This window comes from Salvia miltiorrhiza, chromosome 2 (genome assembly GCF_028751815.1).
Source record: "Salvia miltiorrhiza cultivar Shanhuang (shh) chromosome 2, IMPLAD_Smil_shh, whole genome shotgun sequence".
NCBI lineage: Eukaryota > Viridiplantae > Streptophyta > Magnoliopsida > Lamiales > Lamiaceae > Salvia > Salvia miltiorrhiza.
Genome location: NC_080388.1, coordinates 71493877 through 71509785, shown reverse-complemented (window position 1 = coordinate 71509785; position 15909 = coordinate 71493877). Strand labels below are relative to the sequence as shown.

At 36.8% G+C, this 15909-nt stretch overlaps 3 protein-coding genes across 4 annotated transcripts in view; all 3 read left to right on the top strand.

The window, feature by feature from the left end:
- Window positions 1–15909, top strand: part of LOC131008955 (uncharacterized) — a 984029-nt gene that overhangs the window by 839830 nt on the left and 128290 nt on the right. The gene's annotated exons all lie outside the window — the stretch shown is intronic.
- LOC131008975 (12-oxophytodienoate reductase 1-like) lies at window positions 1914–4171 on the top strand. The gene is made up of 4 exons (XM_057936134.1): window positions 1914–2179; window positions 2269–2409; window positions 3036–3166; window positions 3246–4171. Exons 1-4 carry the CDS (start codon window positions 2106–2108, stop codon window positions 4007–4009), a joined length of 1110 nt encoding a protein of 369 aa, XP_057792117.1. The 5' UTR covers window positions 1914–2105; the 3' UTR covers window positions 4010–4171.
- LOC131008980 (putative 12-oxophytodienoate reductase 5) lies at window positions 7173–14465 on the top strand. Its single transcript, XM_057936141.1, has 5 exons — window positions 7173–7494; window positions 7562–7702; window positions 7778–7908; window positions 8244–8338; window positions 13598–14465. Exons 1-5 carry the CDS (start codon window positions 7421–7423, stop codon window positions 14258–14260), a joined length of 1104 nt encoding a protein of 367 aa, XP_057792124.1. The 5' UTR covers window positions 7173–7420; the 3' UTR covers window positions 14261–14465.

The following is a 15909-nucleotide window of genomic DNA, read 5'->3' as shown; positions in this document are numbered from 1 at the left end:
AAAAAATAAAAATATCCATGATTTTTAAAGTAAATCTAATGATGAATTATTATTATTCAATATATATAATAGAATTATGGAATGAAAATTTTGTATAAGAGTTAATAATGTCTTTTTTATGTTGAAAAATGAATTTTTGTTGCATTTGATTTGGATCAAATTAATTCAAATAAAATCAACTATAATAAAAAAGACATAACCATTCTCATCGATGACACTCATGTGAGTGTCACTTATAGAAGACAAATTATATGAATTTAAAAATAAATTTAAAATGCATATAAATTGGTGATATTGGACGGCCCACAACATTAATGTCAACGGTCAAGAGAAAGGCATGGCTATTTGAGAGCCTCTAATTGGGTGACAGTTAATTATATAATATAGGGGACGTTTATTTTGGTGGATGAGATGGATAAAATTGATAAAATTGGAGGAATGATTAAATAATTCACTCAACTTTGAAGTGATAAATAATCACTCAATTGGATGATTATATGTGGGCCGAATTATCAATCACATGCTCAATCATGCAAACCAAACACTTGATTAAGGTGAATTATTTTATTAATCATGTCTTATCACTCAAACCAAACATCTCGATAATGTTTAAATATTACTCCCTCCGTCCACTAATTCAAGACATAAGAGCCAAAACACGGGTTTTAAGAAAAAGTGTATTTTTATTAGTTGAGTGAAAAAATGGACCCACAAAATGTATTGTTTATTGGTTAAGTGGAGAAAATGACCCACAAAGTGTATTGTTTATTAGTTGAGTGGAGAAAAAGTGTATTGTGGACTCACCAATTAAAATATGAATAAAAACTTACTAAAAATAGATAGGCCTTGAGTTGGTGGACGAACCAAAAAGGAAAGTAGGTCTTGAATTAGTGGACGGAGTGAATAATTTTTAATAATTATTTATGATAAAAATATAAAAATTGAGAAAAAAAAATCTATATCTATTTGTAATTTAGTTTATGTATTTTTTTAAATTTTTTAACTCTTGTAATTTCTATTTTTGATAAAGTAAATTAGGAAGTTTAAAAATTATTTTTTCTCTATTTTTTATTTATAAATACATTTAACATTATTATGGTTAATTTTAAAATAAAAATAAAATAAAAAATATTTAGGTAATTGGAACATCACCAATTGGTATATAAATAAGATAAATGTTGGATTGTGTACGAGGGAGAGAGATAAATAAATATTTTAATTGAAAATTGAGTCGAAAGAAAGTCAACGATGTTGATAGTCGAAAAAAAATTGAGGGGACGAAATTGTAAAAATTGAAATGTGATGATTTAATTTGTCACACATAAAAAATCACATTAAAATAAAAAAAATCAATATAGTTTGTGATTTTATTTACCAAAATCCCACAAAATATCAAATAAAAGATGTCCACATAAATTAACAATACAGATAAATGCAATTTTCGTTGAAATGCTTTTCTTTCCAAAACCAAATTCTCTTTTCCCATGAACCCCATCCGAAGGTCAAAGTAATAATTAAGTTTTAGTTAATACTAGAAGTAGAAGAGATTAATACTATATTTTTTTTTTTTTGGTTTGATACGATTAATACTAAAAATTAAAGCATCGAAAAATTCATAATACTCCCTCCGTCCACGAAATGAGTATCCATATTTCATTTTTCGTCCGTCCACGAAATGAGTACCCATTTCCCTTTTTGGCAAGTGTACCCCACACATCTCTTTAATTAAAACACTCAAAAAGTGGGACCCTTAAACTATTCACACTACACTCCATACATTTCTTAAAACTCGTGCCGTCCACAAATGAGTACTCATTTCGTGGATGGAGGGAGTACAATTTAGAACAGCAAATTAAAGCGCAAGAGTAGTGGCGAATCTGATGTATCCGCCGCCTCTATAGCTCTCACACGTTACTTTCTCTTGCCCCTTTTTTGACGTAAAAATGGCGCCCATTCATATTAATAATTGAGAAAGCAACATGCAAGACAATGATGTAATCGCCTACGCAATTGCCGCCACCAGCTACTATAAACCCCCCTCTGTTTTACACAGTAGTTGAACAGAGCACCAAACAAGAATTCAAAAACAGAGCAAAGCTAGAGTTATGGCAGCTGAAGATACTGATGTTATCCCCCTGCTCACCCCACACAAAATGGGGGAATTCACACTCTCCCACAGGTTTAAATTCCTTAATTAATAATTGCATATATCTTCAATTTCTTTGTGTATATATCTATGTATCTCAATAATTGAATGGGGCTGAACAGAATAGTATTAGCACCATTAACCAGAGACCGCTCATACAACAACGTTCCACAGCCGCATGCCGCATTGTATTACTCGCAGCGAGCAACCAAAGGCGGCCTCCTCATCACTGAAGCAACAGGTGTATCAGATACTGCTCAAGGGTAAGTCTACATTTTTGCATAACTAATTAATTTTGACTCACAAAATTTCAAATAATTTCTCAATTTTGATATATATATATAGGGGTGGGCTACCGTGAGAGCACATAGAACAATTTTTAATGTATGAATTTTATATAGAACACATATGAATTCGCTGTATAAATGTATGAATTGTGAAAAATAAATTTTTGGTACCTTTGAGATTTGAACTCAGGACCATAAATCTATCCAACAGGATTACGAATCAACCGTAGATCTTGATGATCAAGGGCTGAAAATGATTCTTATTTTATATCTTAAGAAATGCTCTTATTTTAGCCATTCTATATATATATATATATAGGAATTGGTTCAATTGAGATTTATATATATTTTGAGATTTTGAGATAAATGAACATATAAGTACATTTTGATGAACTTGTCAATTAATTTTTATGAACGCGCGTTGGTCTGGGGTTCAATCCCTACAAGTGGCGTGTTTTTTAAATAAATTAAATAGATTCATATGTTCATCAGTTATATTGGTTATGTTCAAAGAATTTATTGATATGTTCATTTATCTCAAAATCTCAAAAAATTTAAAATCTCAATATAAGCTAACCCTATATATATATATATATATATAGGTACCCGGATACACCTGGAATTTGGACAAAGGAGCATGTGGAGGCATGGAAGCCTATAGTGGAAGCAGTCCATCAAAAGGGTGGTATCTTCTTCGTGCAGTTGTGGCATGTTGGCCGTGTCTCCACTTATGGTATCAAATTGTTTCTATTTTTAGCATCTGCCCTTAATAAATTCAAAGCTTCATCTCGCCGATAATAATTAATGTGCAGATTACCAGCCTGGTGGCGAAGCTCCACTCTCATCAACAGACAAGGGATTAACCCCTGGCTTATACGGAGTGGATTGGTCTCCTCCCAGAAAACTAAACACCGACGAAATCCGTGGCATCGTCAACGATTTCAGGGCGGCTGCTCGCAACGCCATCGAAGCAGGATTCGACGGAGTCGAGATACACGGCGCCAACGGCTACTTACTGGAGCAGTTCATGAAGGATCAAGTGAACGACAGGACAGACGAATACGGCGGCAGCCTCGAGAACAGGTGCCGCTTCGCTCTGGAGGTGGCGGCGGCGGTGAGCGACGAGATAGGATCGCACAGAGTGGGGATGCGGCTGTCTCCCTACACCGATTTCAACGAGGCAGTGGACTCGGATCCGGACGGCCTTGGGGTCTACATGGCCAATGCGCTCAGCAAGCTCGACCTCGTGTACCTCCACGTCATCGAGCCGCGAGCTGTTGGACCGATGGAGATCGAAGGGTGTGCCGAAGATCAGCTCCTCCCCATGAGGAAGGCCTTCGGCAACACCTTCATCGCTGCCGGTGGCTTCGACAGGGCTAAGGGGAATTGCGCCGTGAATGATGACGCCGCCGATTTGGTGGCGTACGGCCGCCTCTTCTTGGCGAATCCGGATTTGCCGGAGAGGTATCGCTTGGATGCGCCGCTTAACAAGTATGATAGGAACACTTTCTACACTTCTCACCCTGTTGTTGGTTACACTGATTATCCATTTCTTCAACAAGCTAGCATAGTGTAGTTGCTTCTTTTTCACCGATTCTCAATGAATAAATGCACGTTATGAGTGTAGTGTTGTATGTTTCCAAATGATTTGTTATTGTGTTTGGCAATGGTCTCCCCAAGTTACAGTTTGTGTTGTATTATCTTTATTTGATCATTATTGAAAGGTGATTGTGATTCATGGGCTGGCATTCGTATAACTATCCCCCGTAAATCAATAATAAGACCTAGTGATCCTTTAATAAATTGATAATTATGATAATTTCTTACTTTTGATTGATTCTGATTTTTTCATAAATAATTATAATTTCCCCCAATTTAAAGCTTATCTCATCCGACGAGATATATATATATATATATATATATATATATATATATATAAATTAAAATGTTATTTGTTGTAAAATATCAACTTTCATCGAATTCTGATTTTTACAAGTATATTTGATTTTGAACTAAATACATCACTTTCACGATTTGTGTGATTTTGCCCATATTTTATAATATCGTTGTTTTGTTGTAATTTGAGTTGTAATTCGTTAATTAGGGTAGAAATTGAGTTCGCCACCTACAAATTAGGGTTCAACCACTGATTTTGGTAGGATCTCTGCTCTTATTCGAACGTCACACACTAAAAAAATTTAAAGCATAAATTCTATATATGTCCTCGTGCAGCTGTAAGACTTTGTTTTATTTTTTGCGTTTGTGCGCGAATGGGAGAAATTAGGAGAAAATCATAGATTATAAGAAAATTAGGGTTTATTTTGAAATCGGTGAGTAAAACGACGTCATTTTATTAGCATATGACAATATTTTATTGTTACTATCAAACGACGTCGCTTTTACTATCCAAATCAGCACTAGTAAGCCACATCATTTACAAGTAAGCAAAAGTTTGGTCGAAGGAGTTTGTTTTGAGAAATATCAGAATCAATAAAAAATTCAAGTATTTTACATTAACATTTGAAAGTTGTGGTCAAAATCAAAATTCGCCAAAAGTTTATGTATTTTAACGTTATTTACCCTTTATTTTTTATATTTAATATTTTATATAAAAAAATACTCCTATATAATAATTTTATCTATTTATCTAAATAAAATTACCAAAATTAATGCAATAAAGACAAGTGTCTCTCTCATTGCTATATACCACCTTGATTTCATTTTTCTAGCGGTCAACCACGTGCTTGTTTCACCCTTTTTATTTTTTATTTATTTTTATTTACTTTGATTATGTGGCCTTCGACCATGGCTTCAAATTGTCGCCGATAAAGATGGTCTAAAATAGTATTATGCGAAAATCAGATGGGATTCTTTGTGCTACAATTTACATTGTTTTACTCTCAATCTGTTATACTATTGAATTATTTTTTCTTTAATTTTAATTTATTGTGTTTTAATATAATGCAAGATAATTAGCTAGAGTTCACTCATCTAATTAGAATTTATAATTATTTTTTATATTTATTTGAATTAATAAATTTATAAATTAATTAATTCAAAATCAATATCAATTAGAGTTCATTATAAAATAAAGTGTTAATTTGTTTTAAATCCATAAACTTTACACAATTTTTGGTTTTTCCCAAAATAAATAAAAATGTGTTTTAAATACAAAAACTTTCACACATTTTGGAATTTCCCACAAAAGTTAATTCAGATAAAATTAAATCTGTCTTAGAGTCGGATTTTGTTGTCGTGTAATATCTTAAAGGTTTAATTTAGTACAATTTATTTCACAATAATTAAAATACCCAAATTTTATATATAACATCATATATATCTTTTACGTCAGCAAAATTCAGCGTCACACCAACAATTTTGTCTGAATTGACTTTCATGGGAAATTTCAAAAATTATGAAAGTTCATGTATTTAGAACAAACTTTTATTTATTTAGAGAAAAACCAAAAACCGTGTAAAGATTATGTATTTAAAACAAATTAACCCTAAAATAAATTGTATGCATGACAGATACCAAAAAAAGAAATACTCCCTCTGTCCCGGCCAAGACGCTACATTGGCTTTTCGGCACGGGATTTAAGGAGTTGTAGATTAATGTTTTAAGTGTGTAATAATAAAGTGATAATGTTTTAAGGAGTTGTAGATTAATGTTTTAATGTTTTAGGGAGTTGAAGGAATACATTGTATTTGTACGTTTCCAAATGATTTATTATTGTGTTTGGTAATGGTTTTACCAAGTTACAGTTTGTGTTGTACTCCTATTATTTTTTATTTGAACTCCTTTTTGATCGCTTCTTCAACTAATTCGATGGGCTAGCCTAAAGCCCGAACGTTTGGGATTAAGATTCAACATTTTAACTCAAAAAAATTCAATCAAATTTCTCCGTATCCAAATATTTCAACAACTCAATAGAATTGACCTGAAACTCGATGAATTGGCCCAATTGACATCCCTAATTAATCGACATGAGTTTGTAAACGTTTTTTTTCTTTTCTTTTTGCATTTTCTCAACATAATTTTGATACTGAGGCCTTATTGGAAGGTGATTGATAATTCATGCATCTCATTTTGACTCGTAGATGATTGAGACGATATAAATTACAAGAATGTCTGGATTCATAATTAAAGACATTCAATTTCAATTGAAATTATAAAATTGGAAATTCCTAATAGAAAGGTTTTGTATCTCAAGGAGTGCATTATTCATGAGTAAAGACTGATTTTAAGATTGTGAAATTAATGGTCTTTTTGCATAAATCAAATTTAAGAAGGTTGTTACCAAAAATGAAAATTACATAAAATTTATCTAGGAAAAAGGTTGGCTGCATTGAGTATAATTTGACTAAAATGAAATAAATATGTTTGTAAGGCTCGAATGCAGATTAGCTATTAATATGAGATCTAATAAATCAAAACTAGTAATCTTAGACCACAATGATTAAATTATAAATGTGTACTATTGAAAATATTTAGGGATACCAAAGCTATAAAACTTTGTAAGTTGATGTTCCAAATTGCACCGATTTTTTTTATTTTTTTTAGGGATAAATTGCTTCGATTAAAAAAAAGTAATGCAAAAGTTACAAATCAATATAAAAATAGTGTTGAATCAATGAATCCGATAATTAACCCTAATTAAAATCCCCAGCGAAACAAATATGTTATCACAATCTAATCATCTATATCATTCAAAATTCAAAATTTGAAAGTTGCTAAAAATTAGCAAATTCAGATATTTCCAGAAAATCGAAGGGCGCGTTTCGGCCATTACAGGAAAACCATTTATTTAAAAAATCAAATAAAACTCACTCCATAGCTATCAATTGCTTTACTGTCAAAACCGAAGGCAGGAAAAACATTTGATCATTTCAGTAGGTTTGATTTGATTTTGTTGTGTGGTACCGACATGTAAGATATAAGAAAGCAGGTAGCAACGTCCTACACCATAGAATCTGAAGATCGAGTTATGGCAGCTGAAGATACTGATGTTGTTCCTCTGCTCACCCCCCACAAGATGGGGGAATTCACACTCTCCCACAGGTTTAATTCCTTAATTCATTACATATATTTCTTCTAATTCTTCCATTAATTGGGTGGTGTTGAACAGAATAGTATTAGCACCATTAACCAGAGCTCGGTCATACGACACCGTTCCACAGCCGCATGCTGCCTTGTATTACTCCCAGCGAGCAACCAAAGGCGGCCTCCTCATCACTGAAGCAACAATTGTATCAGATACTGCCAAAGGGTACGTCTACGCACGACTCATATAAATATATTTCAAATAATTTGAGAATATCTGTGTCTATTTTGATATATATAGGTTCCCAGATACACCTGGAATCTGGACTAAGGAACATGTGGAGGCATGGCAGCCTATAGTGGATGCAGTCCATCAAAAGGGTGCTGTTTTCTTCCTGCAGTTGTGGCATGTTGGCCGTGCCTCCACTTATGGTATCCCACAACTTTCTATCAAACTTACCTACCATCGTTTCTATTTGAATAACTTGCAATTTGATGAGTTAGTATTGGATTAATGATATAAAGAATGGTTATTTTTACTCACTTTCAAGATCACAAGACAAAAAATACGCTTCATGGTGGTAAATGCTTTAGAAAAAATGCATTAATCAATCCTCGACATGTTCAATTCCTGCTAGTCGAGTAGTCGAGCATTAGTGAAAAATGAAGTAATGCTTCACCCCTAATTTTAACAGTTGAATTTCTTGCGGCTAAAGCTAGGTAGCTAGTTGATGAGTTTCATGAGAATGTTGATAATATATATGCAGATTACCAGCCAGGCGGCCAAGCTCCAGTCTCATCAACAAACAAGGGATTGACCCCTGGCTTAGAAGGAGTAGATTGGTCTCCTCCCAGAAAACTATGTTAGGAAATTAGACGCAACTAATTCCGCCCGGGATCTAGTGTGACGCAATATTTTGGATATCGACCGATATGAAACGAGAAAAAATAAATGACACCGATATTTTTAACGTGGTTCGGCCAAACTGCCTACGTCCACGGACCCACACCAATATATTAGAGAATCTCAAAAGGAGGAGTACAACAAAATTACCACACTGTATTTTGTATCTGCCTACGCAGAGGCTATCTCTCAACTCACTTTTATCACTCGTGTATAACTCCACACTGAAGTTTTCTCTCACAAGATTTTTCTCTCTCTCTCTCTTTCTCTATCTCTCTCGCAGAAGGCTTTCTGCTTTGATAGTTGTAATTGTGTTGTGTGTATTTGGATGCTGCAGAAGAGCTCTCTATTTATAGGGAAATTGGAGGTGGTAGGTGAGAGGTGGTTGGTGAGAGGTGGTTGGTGGCGGTAGGTGCACGCCAAGTTGGAGAAATGGGGCTGCCTTTATTTGACAAAATAAAGCAGCTGCAACTTTTTGACTAACAATCTCCCACTTGAAGACTGATTTCAATCTGTCTTCACACCTCGATCAACGCAGCAGCCTTTCTGTCTTTGTCATTCTAGCAAACCAATTGAAGCTGAGCACAACTTCAATTTATCAATGGTTACTGCCTTTGTAAGCATGTCGGCTGGATTTTGAGCTCCTTGGATCTTTTCAAGTATTAACACCTCATCCTCCAACAGAGATCTGATGAAATGATAACGAAGTCCAATATGCTTCGTTCTAGAATGAAATGCTGAATTCTTTGCCAGATGTATCGCACTCTGACTATCGCTGTGCAAGACATTCTTCGTCTGATCAAAACCCAATTCTGCCAACAACCCTTGTAACCAGATCATTTCTTTGCTAGCCTCGGTGATTGCCACGTACTCTGCTTCTGTAGTGGATAAAGCAACAGTCTTTTGTATCTGCGAGATCCAACTAACAGCAGTTGTGCCAACAGTAAAGACATAACCGGTAGTGCTTCTCCTGCGATCTACCTCACCGGCAAAATCTGCATCTACAAAACCTTGTAGTGCTACATCACCTCGTCGAAAGCATAAGCATCTATCAGTAGATCCACGTAGATATCTCAATATCCACTTTACTGCTTCCCAATGCTGCTTTCCTGGATTTGCCATAAATCTGCTCACAACTCCCACTGCATGAGCGATATCTGGTCTAGTACAGACCATGGCATACATCAGACTTCCAATGGCTGAGGCGTAAGGAATTTTAGCCATGAAGTCTCTTTCCTCCTTAGTCTTTGGAGAGTGCTCTTTGGATAGGCGGAAATGGTGAGCTTATGCTGAGCTAACCGGCTTAGCACTGCTCATGTTGAATCTTTGCAAGATTCGATTGACGTAGTTGGCCTGAGACAACTGCAAAACACCTTTTTGCTTGTCTCTGTAAATTCTCATCCCGAGAATTTGCTTTGCTTCTCCTAAGTCCTTCATCTCGAACTCCGCTGAAAGCTGTCTTTTCAACTTCTTGATTTCGTTCAAGTCTGAGCCAGCTACTAACATGTCATCAACATAAAGTAGCAAGATGATATAGCTGGACTCGAACCTCTTGAAGTAACAACAATGGTCAGCATTGCACTTCATGTAGCCATTTTTCTGCATGAATCCATCAAACTTCTTGTACCATTGCTTTGGAGCTTGCTTCAAGCCATACAGGCTCTTTTTCAACTTGCACACCAGCTTCTCCTTTCCTTTGACAGAGAATCCATCTGGTTGTTGCATGTATATTTCCTCCTCTAAGTCACCATTGAGGAAAGCAGTTTTCACATCTAACTGCTCAAGATGCAAGTCCTCCGTTGCAACAATACTCAGGACCGATCGGATTGTTGTCAACTTTACAACCGGAGCAAAGATATCTGTGTAATCAATTCCTTCTTCCTGTTGGAAACCTTTGACTACCAATCTTGCCTTATATCGCTTTGAACCATCATGCTCTTCTTTGATTCTGTACACCCATTTGTTGTGTAGAGCTTTCTTTCCTTTGGGCAACTCAACTAGTTCCCACGTCATATTAGAGATAAGAGATTTTATCTCTTCTTTCATTGCAAGCTCCCACTTTACAGAATCTCCGACTTGACATGCTTCTTCATAGAATTCAGGTTCACCAGCATCGGTCAGTAACATTTGATTCATGTACTTCCTGTTTGGAACATGAGGTCGAGATGACCTCCTGGGTATAGGAGTTGGAGCTGAAACTGGAGACTGTGGTGGATCAGCCTCAGAGTTGGGCTCCTCCGTCTGCAAACCTTCATCTGTTTGCTTTGATGTACTGCACTCTGCAGTATCATCTGGATCAACGTATGTTGGACCGTCACTTGTTGTGTCGGTGGACTGCACTGCATTCCTGTCCTTGTACATCACATTTTCATTGAATATGACATTCCTGCTTCGAATGACCTTCCTGTTTTTGTCATCCCAAAAACGGTACCCGAACTCATCTCCACCATATCCAATGAAAGTACATTTTAGTGATTTGGAGTCGAGCTTACTCCTGGCATTATCACTAATGTGTACATACGCGACACAACCAAATACTTTCAAGTGAGAAAGTTTAATTTCTTTGCCGCTCCAAACTTCCTCAGGTATTCTGTACTCCAATGGTACAGATGGCCCATGGTTAACGAGATATGCCGCTGTGTTGACAGCTTCTGCCCAAAATTGTGTTGGCAGTCCTGCATGTATCCTCATGCTCCTAGCTCTTTCTGTCAACGTCCGGTTCATGCGTTCTGCAACTCCATTTTGTTGTGGTGTCCCTGGCAACGTCCTTTCTAACTTGATGCCATCCTGGTAACAAAATTTCTTGAACGCCATATCTTCGTATTCTCCACCATTATCGGATCTCAACTTCTTTATCCGTAAGCCAGTTTCATTTTCCACCATGGCCTTCCACTTCTTGAACGCCTCGAACACCTCTGGCTTGTGTCTCAAGAAGTAAACCCACACCTTTCTCGAGTGGTCATCGATGAAAGTCACAAAGTAAGACTTTCCGCCATTGGATGAAACTGCTGCTGGGCCCCAAACATCTGTGTGGACTAACTCAAGCTTTACTTGCTTCGGAGTTCTACCACTGGTATTGAAACTCACCCTCTTCTGCTTCCCGTAGATACAACTTTCGCAAAAGTCTATATCAACAGACTGAAGCTCTGGTAGTTTCCCTTTCGAATGCATATACTTGAGCCCTTTCTGGCTCATGTGCCCAAGTCTTTGGTGCCACAAATTTGCATTCTTCTTGCTATCAGCAACTGCAATTGTCACACACGCATTCATCGTTGTGTATAGGCTTCCAGTATCCTTGCCACGTGCAAGAATCATTGCGCCCTTAGTGATTTTCCAATAATCACCTGAGAAGTGTGTATCACATCCTTCTCTTGACAATTGCTTGACGGAGATCAAGTTCTTCCTCAACTCTGGAATGTGTCTCACGTCCTTCAATTTCCATACAGATCCATTGAGTTTGATCTGTACTTCTCCTATGCCCACCACGCTGCATGGGTGATCATCTCCGAGATATACTTCTCCGAAATTTCCCGACATGTAATTTATGAAGGAATTTCGATTCGAGGTGGCATGGAAAGATGCTCCAGAGTCTATGACCCAATACTCGGCCCTTTTCTCCATGGAACATATCAAGGCATCGCCTTCTTCTTCAGCCACAACATTGGCTTCGGTCTTTGTCTCGTTTCCCTTTGAAGGTACTTTACACTGCGTTCTGTAGTGTCCGACCTGACCACAGTTCCAACATTCAACAGACTTTGATTTGTTGGAATTCTTGTGGATCCTGGAGCTCTGCCTGCCATTCCTTGACTTGCTCCGTCCACGCCCTTGACTTCTGTTTGAGTTTCTGCCTCTGCTTTCTGCATTTAAAGCGGCACCTGAAGTGGAGACTACATCTGACTGCCTCCGGATCTCCTCGGTTAAGATCATGCTCACGACATCATCGAACTTCATTTTGGACTTACCGGCAGAGCTGCTAATGGCCGTGACTGTGCCATTCCAGCTCTCAGGTAACTGCCCAAGAATTAACAAAGCCCGGACCTCATCATCGAATTCGATGTCCACCGTGGTAAGTTGGTCCGTCACTTCGTTGAACTCGTTCAAATGTTCTCCAAATCTTCTGCTCTCCGTCATTTTCATATTGAACAATTTCTTGATCAAATGAACTTTATTTGCTGCAGACGGCTGCTCGTACACGCTGGATAAAGCTTTCATGAGAGACGCTGTTGTCTTCTCATGCTTTATGTTGAAGGCGACTGACTTTGATAAGGTCAGTCTGATTGCGCCGAGTGCTTTTCGATCAAGCACCTCCCACTCGTCGTCCTTCATATCCACTGGCTTTTCCTTCAAGGGCTTATACAGGTCCTTCTGGTACAAGTAATCCTCCATTTGCATTTTCCAAAATCCAAAATTCACACCATTGAATTTCTCCATTTTGGAAATTTTATCGTCTGTCGACATTGCTCCCACTCGATCAAAAAACACGATAATTTTCTCAAAAAATTCGTTTCTGATGTGAAGGTTCAGTTTACACTGCAACCACAGAGCATACTAAGAATTTTAAAAGAATAATTACCGTTGCGCACGAAACACTGTTCGCAAAATTCACTATTCACGAATTCACTATTCACGTGAATAGTACCAGCGCAAGAAAAAAAAATTTCGCCACCAACGTGGCTCTGATACCAGTTGTTAGGAAATTAGACGCAACTAATTCCGCCCGGGATCTAGTGTGACGCAATATTTTGGATATCGACCGATATGAAACGAGAAAAAATAAATGACACCGATATTTTTAACGTGGTTCGGCCAAACTGCCTACGTCCACGGACCCACACCAATATATTAGAGAATCTCAAAAGGAGGAGTACAACAAAATTACCACACTGTATTTTGTATCTGCCTACGCAGAGGCTATCTCTCAACTCACTTTTATCACTCGTGTATAACTCCACACTGAAGTTTTCTCTCACAAGATTTTTCTCTCTCTCTCTTTCTCTATCTCTCTCGCAGAAGGCTTTCTGCTTTGATAGTTGTAATTGTGTTGTGTGTATTTGGATGCTGCAGAAGAGCTCTCTATTTATAGGGAAATTGGAGGTGGTAGATGAGAGGTGGTTGGTGAGAGGTGGTTGGTGGCGGTAGGTGCACGCCAAGTTGGAGAAATGGGGCTGCCTTTATTTGACAAAATAAAGCAGCTGCAACTTTTTGACTAACAAACTAACCACCGAAGAAATCCGTGGTGTCGTCACCGATTTCAGGGTGGCTGCTCGCAACGCTATGGAAGCAGGATTCGACGGAGTCGAGATGCACGGCGCCAACGGCTACTTACTGGAGCAGTTCATGAAGGATCAAGTGAACGACAGGGCAGACGAATACGGCGGCAGCCTCGAGAAGAGGTGCCGCTTCGCTCTGGAGGTGGCGGCGGCGGTGATCGACGAGATAGGATCGCACAGAGTGGGGATGAGGCTGTCTCCATACTCCGATTACAACGAGTCAGTGGACTCGGATCCAGACGGCCTCGGGCTCTACATGGCCAACGCGCTCAGCGAGCTCGACCTCGTGTACCTCCACGTCATCGAGCCGCGAGCTGTTGGCGCGACGGTGATCGAAGGGTGTGCCGAAGGTCAGCTCCTCCCCATGAGGAAGGCCTTCGGCAACACCTTCATCGCTGCCGGTGGCTTCGACAGGGCTAAGGGGAATTCCGCTATAGATGATGGCGCCGCCGATTTGGTGGCGTACGGCCGCCTCTTCTTGGCGAATCCGGATTTGCCGGAGAGGTATCGCTTGGATGCGCCGCTTAACAAGTATGATAGGAACACTTTCTACACTTGTCATCCTGTGATTGGTTACACTGATTATCCATTTCTTCAACAAGCATTATAGTCTAGCTATGCTTAGTTTTCACCCAATCCCCAATAACGAAACACTACATGATGTTATGAGTGTGCTGTTGAATGTTTCCAAATGATATATAAATATATGTGTGTGAGATTAATTATTGTGTTTGGTAATGGCTTCGCCAAGTTACTGTTTGTAATATTACCTTTATTTGGTCATTATTGAAAGATGGTCGTGATTCATCGCTCACGTTTATGTTTGTGTTTTGTTGAGAACTTGAGATGTATAATTAATTATTATAATAATTTATATTAAATTATTTAGATATATTATAAATGAATTTGAATAATTAGTGGTAATACTATGCAGGTTTGGGACAATAACGTATTGTAGAATCACTTTAAATTAGTATTTAAGAGAGCAAGTATTCTTCTAAAAAAAAAAATAGGTACAAGTATATAATAACTAAACGGGTACTAACATTAATTGATATGTTTACACGGAATTTTCTCTATTTTTTTAATCTTATTTATTTAGTCTATTTAATATTTACATATATTTTATAATGTATTGTGACGAATAATCAATTAGTGTAACACCGTATAATTATAAATTCAAACAAGATAAGGTAATTAGCGAGTGTAATACACAATTTTGAGATAGAAATGTGTAGTAAAATAGTTTTAATTGATTTGGAATGAGTGCACATATATATTTAAGAAAACTTCACAAACAAACTGGAGAATATAATAAATTGGAATTTGACTAGTATTTACATATGCATCAACTTTATTATGCCACCTTTATTATCCATCATGCTTAGGTATAAAAAAATATGAGGCAAAAGTCCTATAATCAACTTCTATTTGGGTATTTCATATCTGTGGGAAAAATAAAAAAAAAATAAAATCAGAATTTACTGAAAGTTTGTGTATTTTACGGTAAATATCCCTCATTTTAATTATGTTAACATTCACATAAAATGTGAAATTATTATTCACTCACAATAAATTCAATCATTTTATTAAAATTTGTGTCATTTTTAATTGAATACTAAAAATTAGAATGGATGGAATAATATTAATTAGGAATTCAAATTAAAGTCCAAAACTAATGGCGAATAAGATATAGATTAGCAGTCATATGCGCATCAGCCCATGCACCCACGCTCCGAGAAATGAATACCGAATCTGATCGATCAGCCGCCTCTATAATTTTAATTTGTAGGTGGACCCATTTGGTGTAGGACTATTTTCTATTGGGATCATTCAAACATCTGTTTTTTAAGCTAAAAATTTTTAAAGCCACTAATTTTTAAACACGAATATTAATTATCAAACCTATGTCACTAATAGATACATTTTATGCAGTGACCCTAAATCTTAAATTTTCATTTTTCGGGTAAGTCCATCAAGTAATAAAGTTAACAAAAAACATATAGTATAACATAGTAAATAATTTTTTTTATAATTATATTTTTGTAATAAAAGGATAAATTATATTTTCTCAATTTAAACAGTTAGCCTTATAACAGATACAAAACTATAGACTTAATAAGTAAAAAAAAAAAATCAATTGATCAGGCCAACCCACTCGATTTTTTGCTCCGATTATTTTTAGTTTGGACCATTCAAACTTTCTTGTTTGGCGCTTAAGAACTTTCGATCTTAATTCTCATTTTTACTTGATCTACT

Coding starts and splice junctions, on each gene's coding strand:
- LOC131008975 (XM_057936134.1), top strand. CDS start 2,106: ATGGCAGCTGAAGATACTGATGTTATCCCCCTGCTCACCCCACACAAA. Junction 2,410..3,035: donor GTATCAGATACTGCTCAAGG/GTAAGTCTACAT, acceptor ATATATATATAG/GTACCCGGATACACCTGGAA. Junction 3,167..3,245: donor TGGCCGTGTCTCCACTTATG/GTATCAAATTGT, acceptor ATTAATGTGCAG/ATTACCAGCCTGGTGGCGAA.
- LOC131008980 (XM_057936141.1), top strand. CDS start 7,421: ATGGCAGCTGAAGATACTGATGTTGTTCCTCTGCTCACCCCCCACAAG. Junction 7,495..7,561: donor GAATTCACACTCTCCCACAG/GTTTAATTCCTT, acceptor GGTGTTGAACAG/AATAGTATTAGCACCATTAA. Junction 7,909..8,243: donor TGGCCGTGCCTCCACTTATG/GTATCCCACAAC, acceptor ATATATATGCAG/ATTACCAGCCAGGCGGCCAA.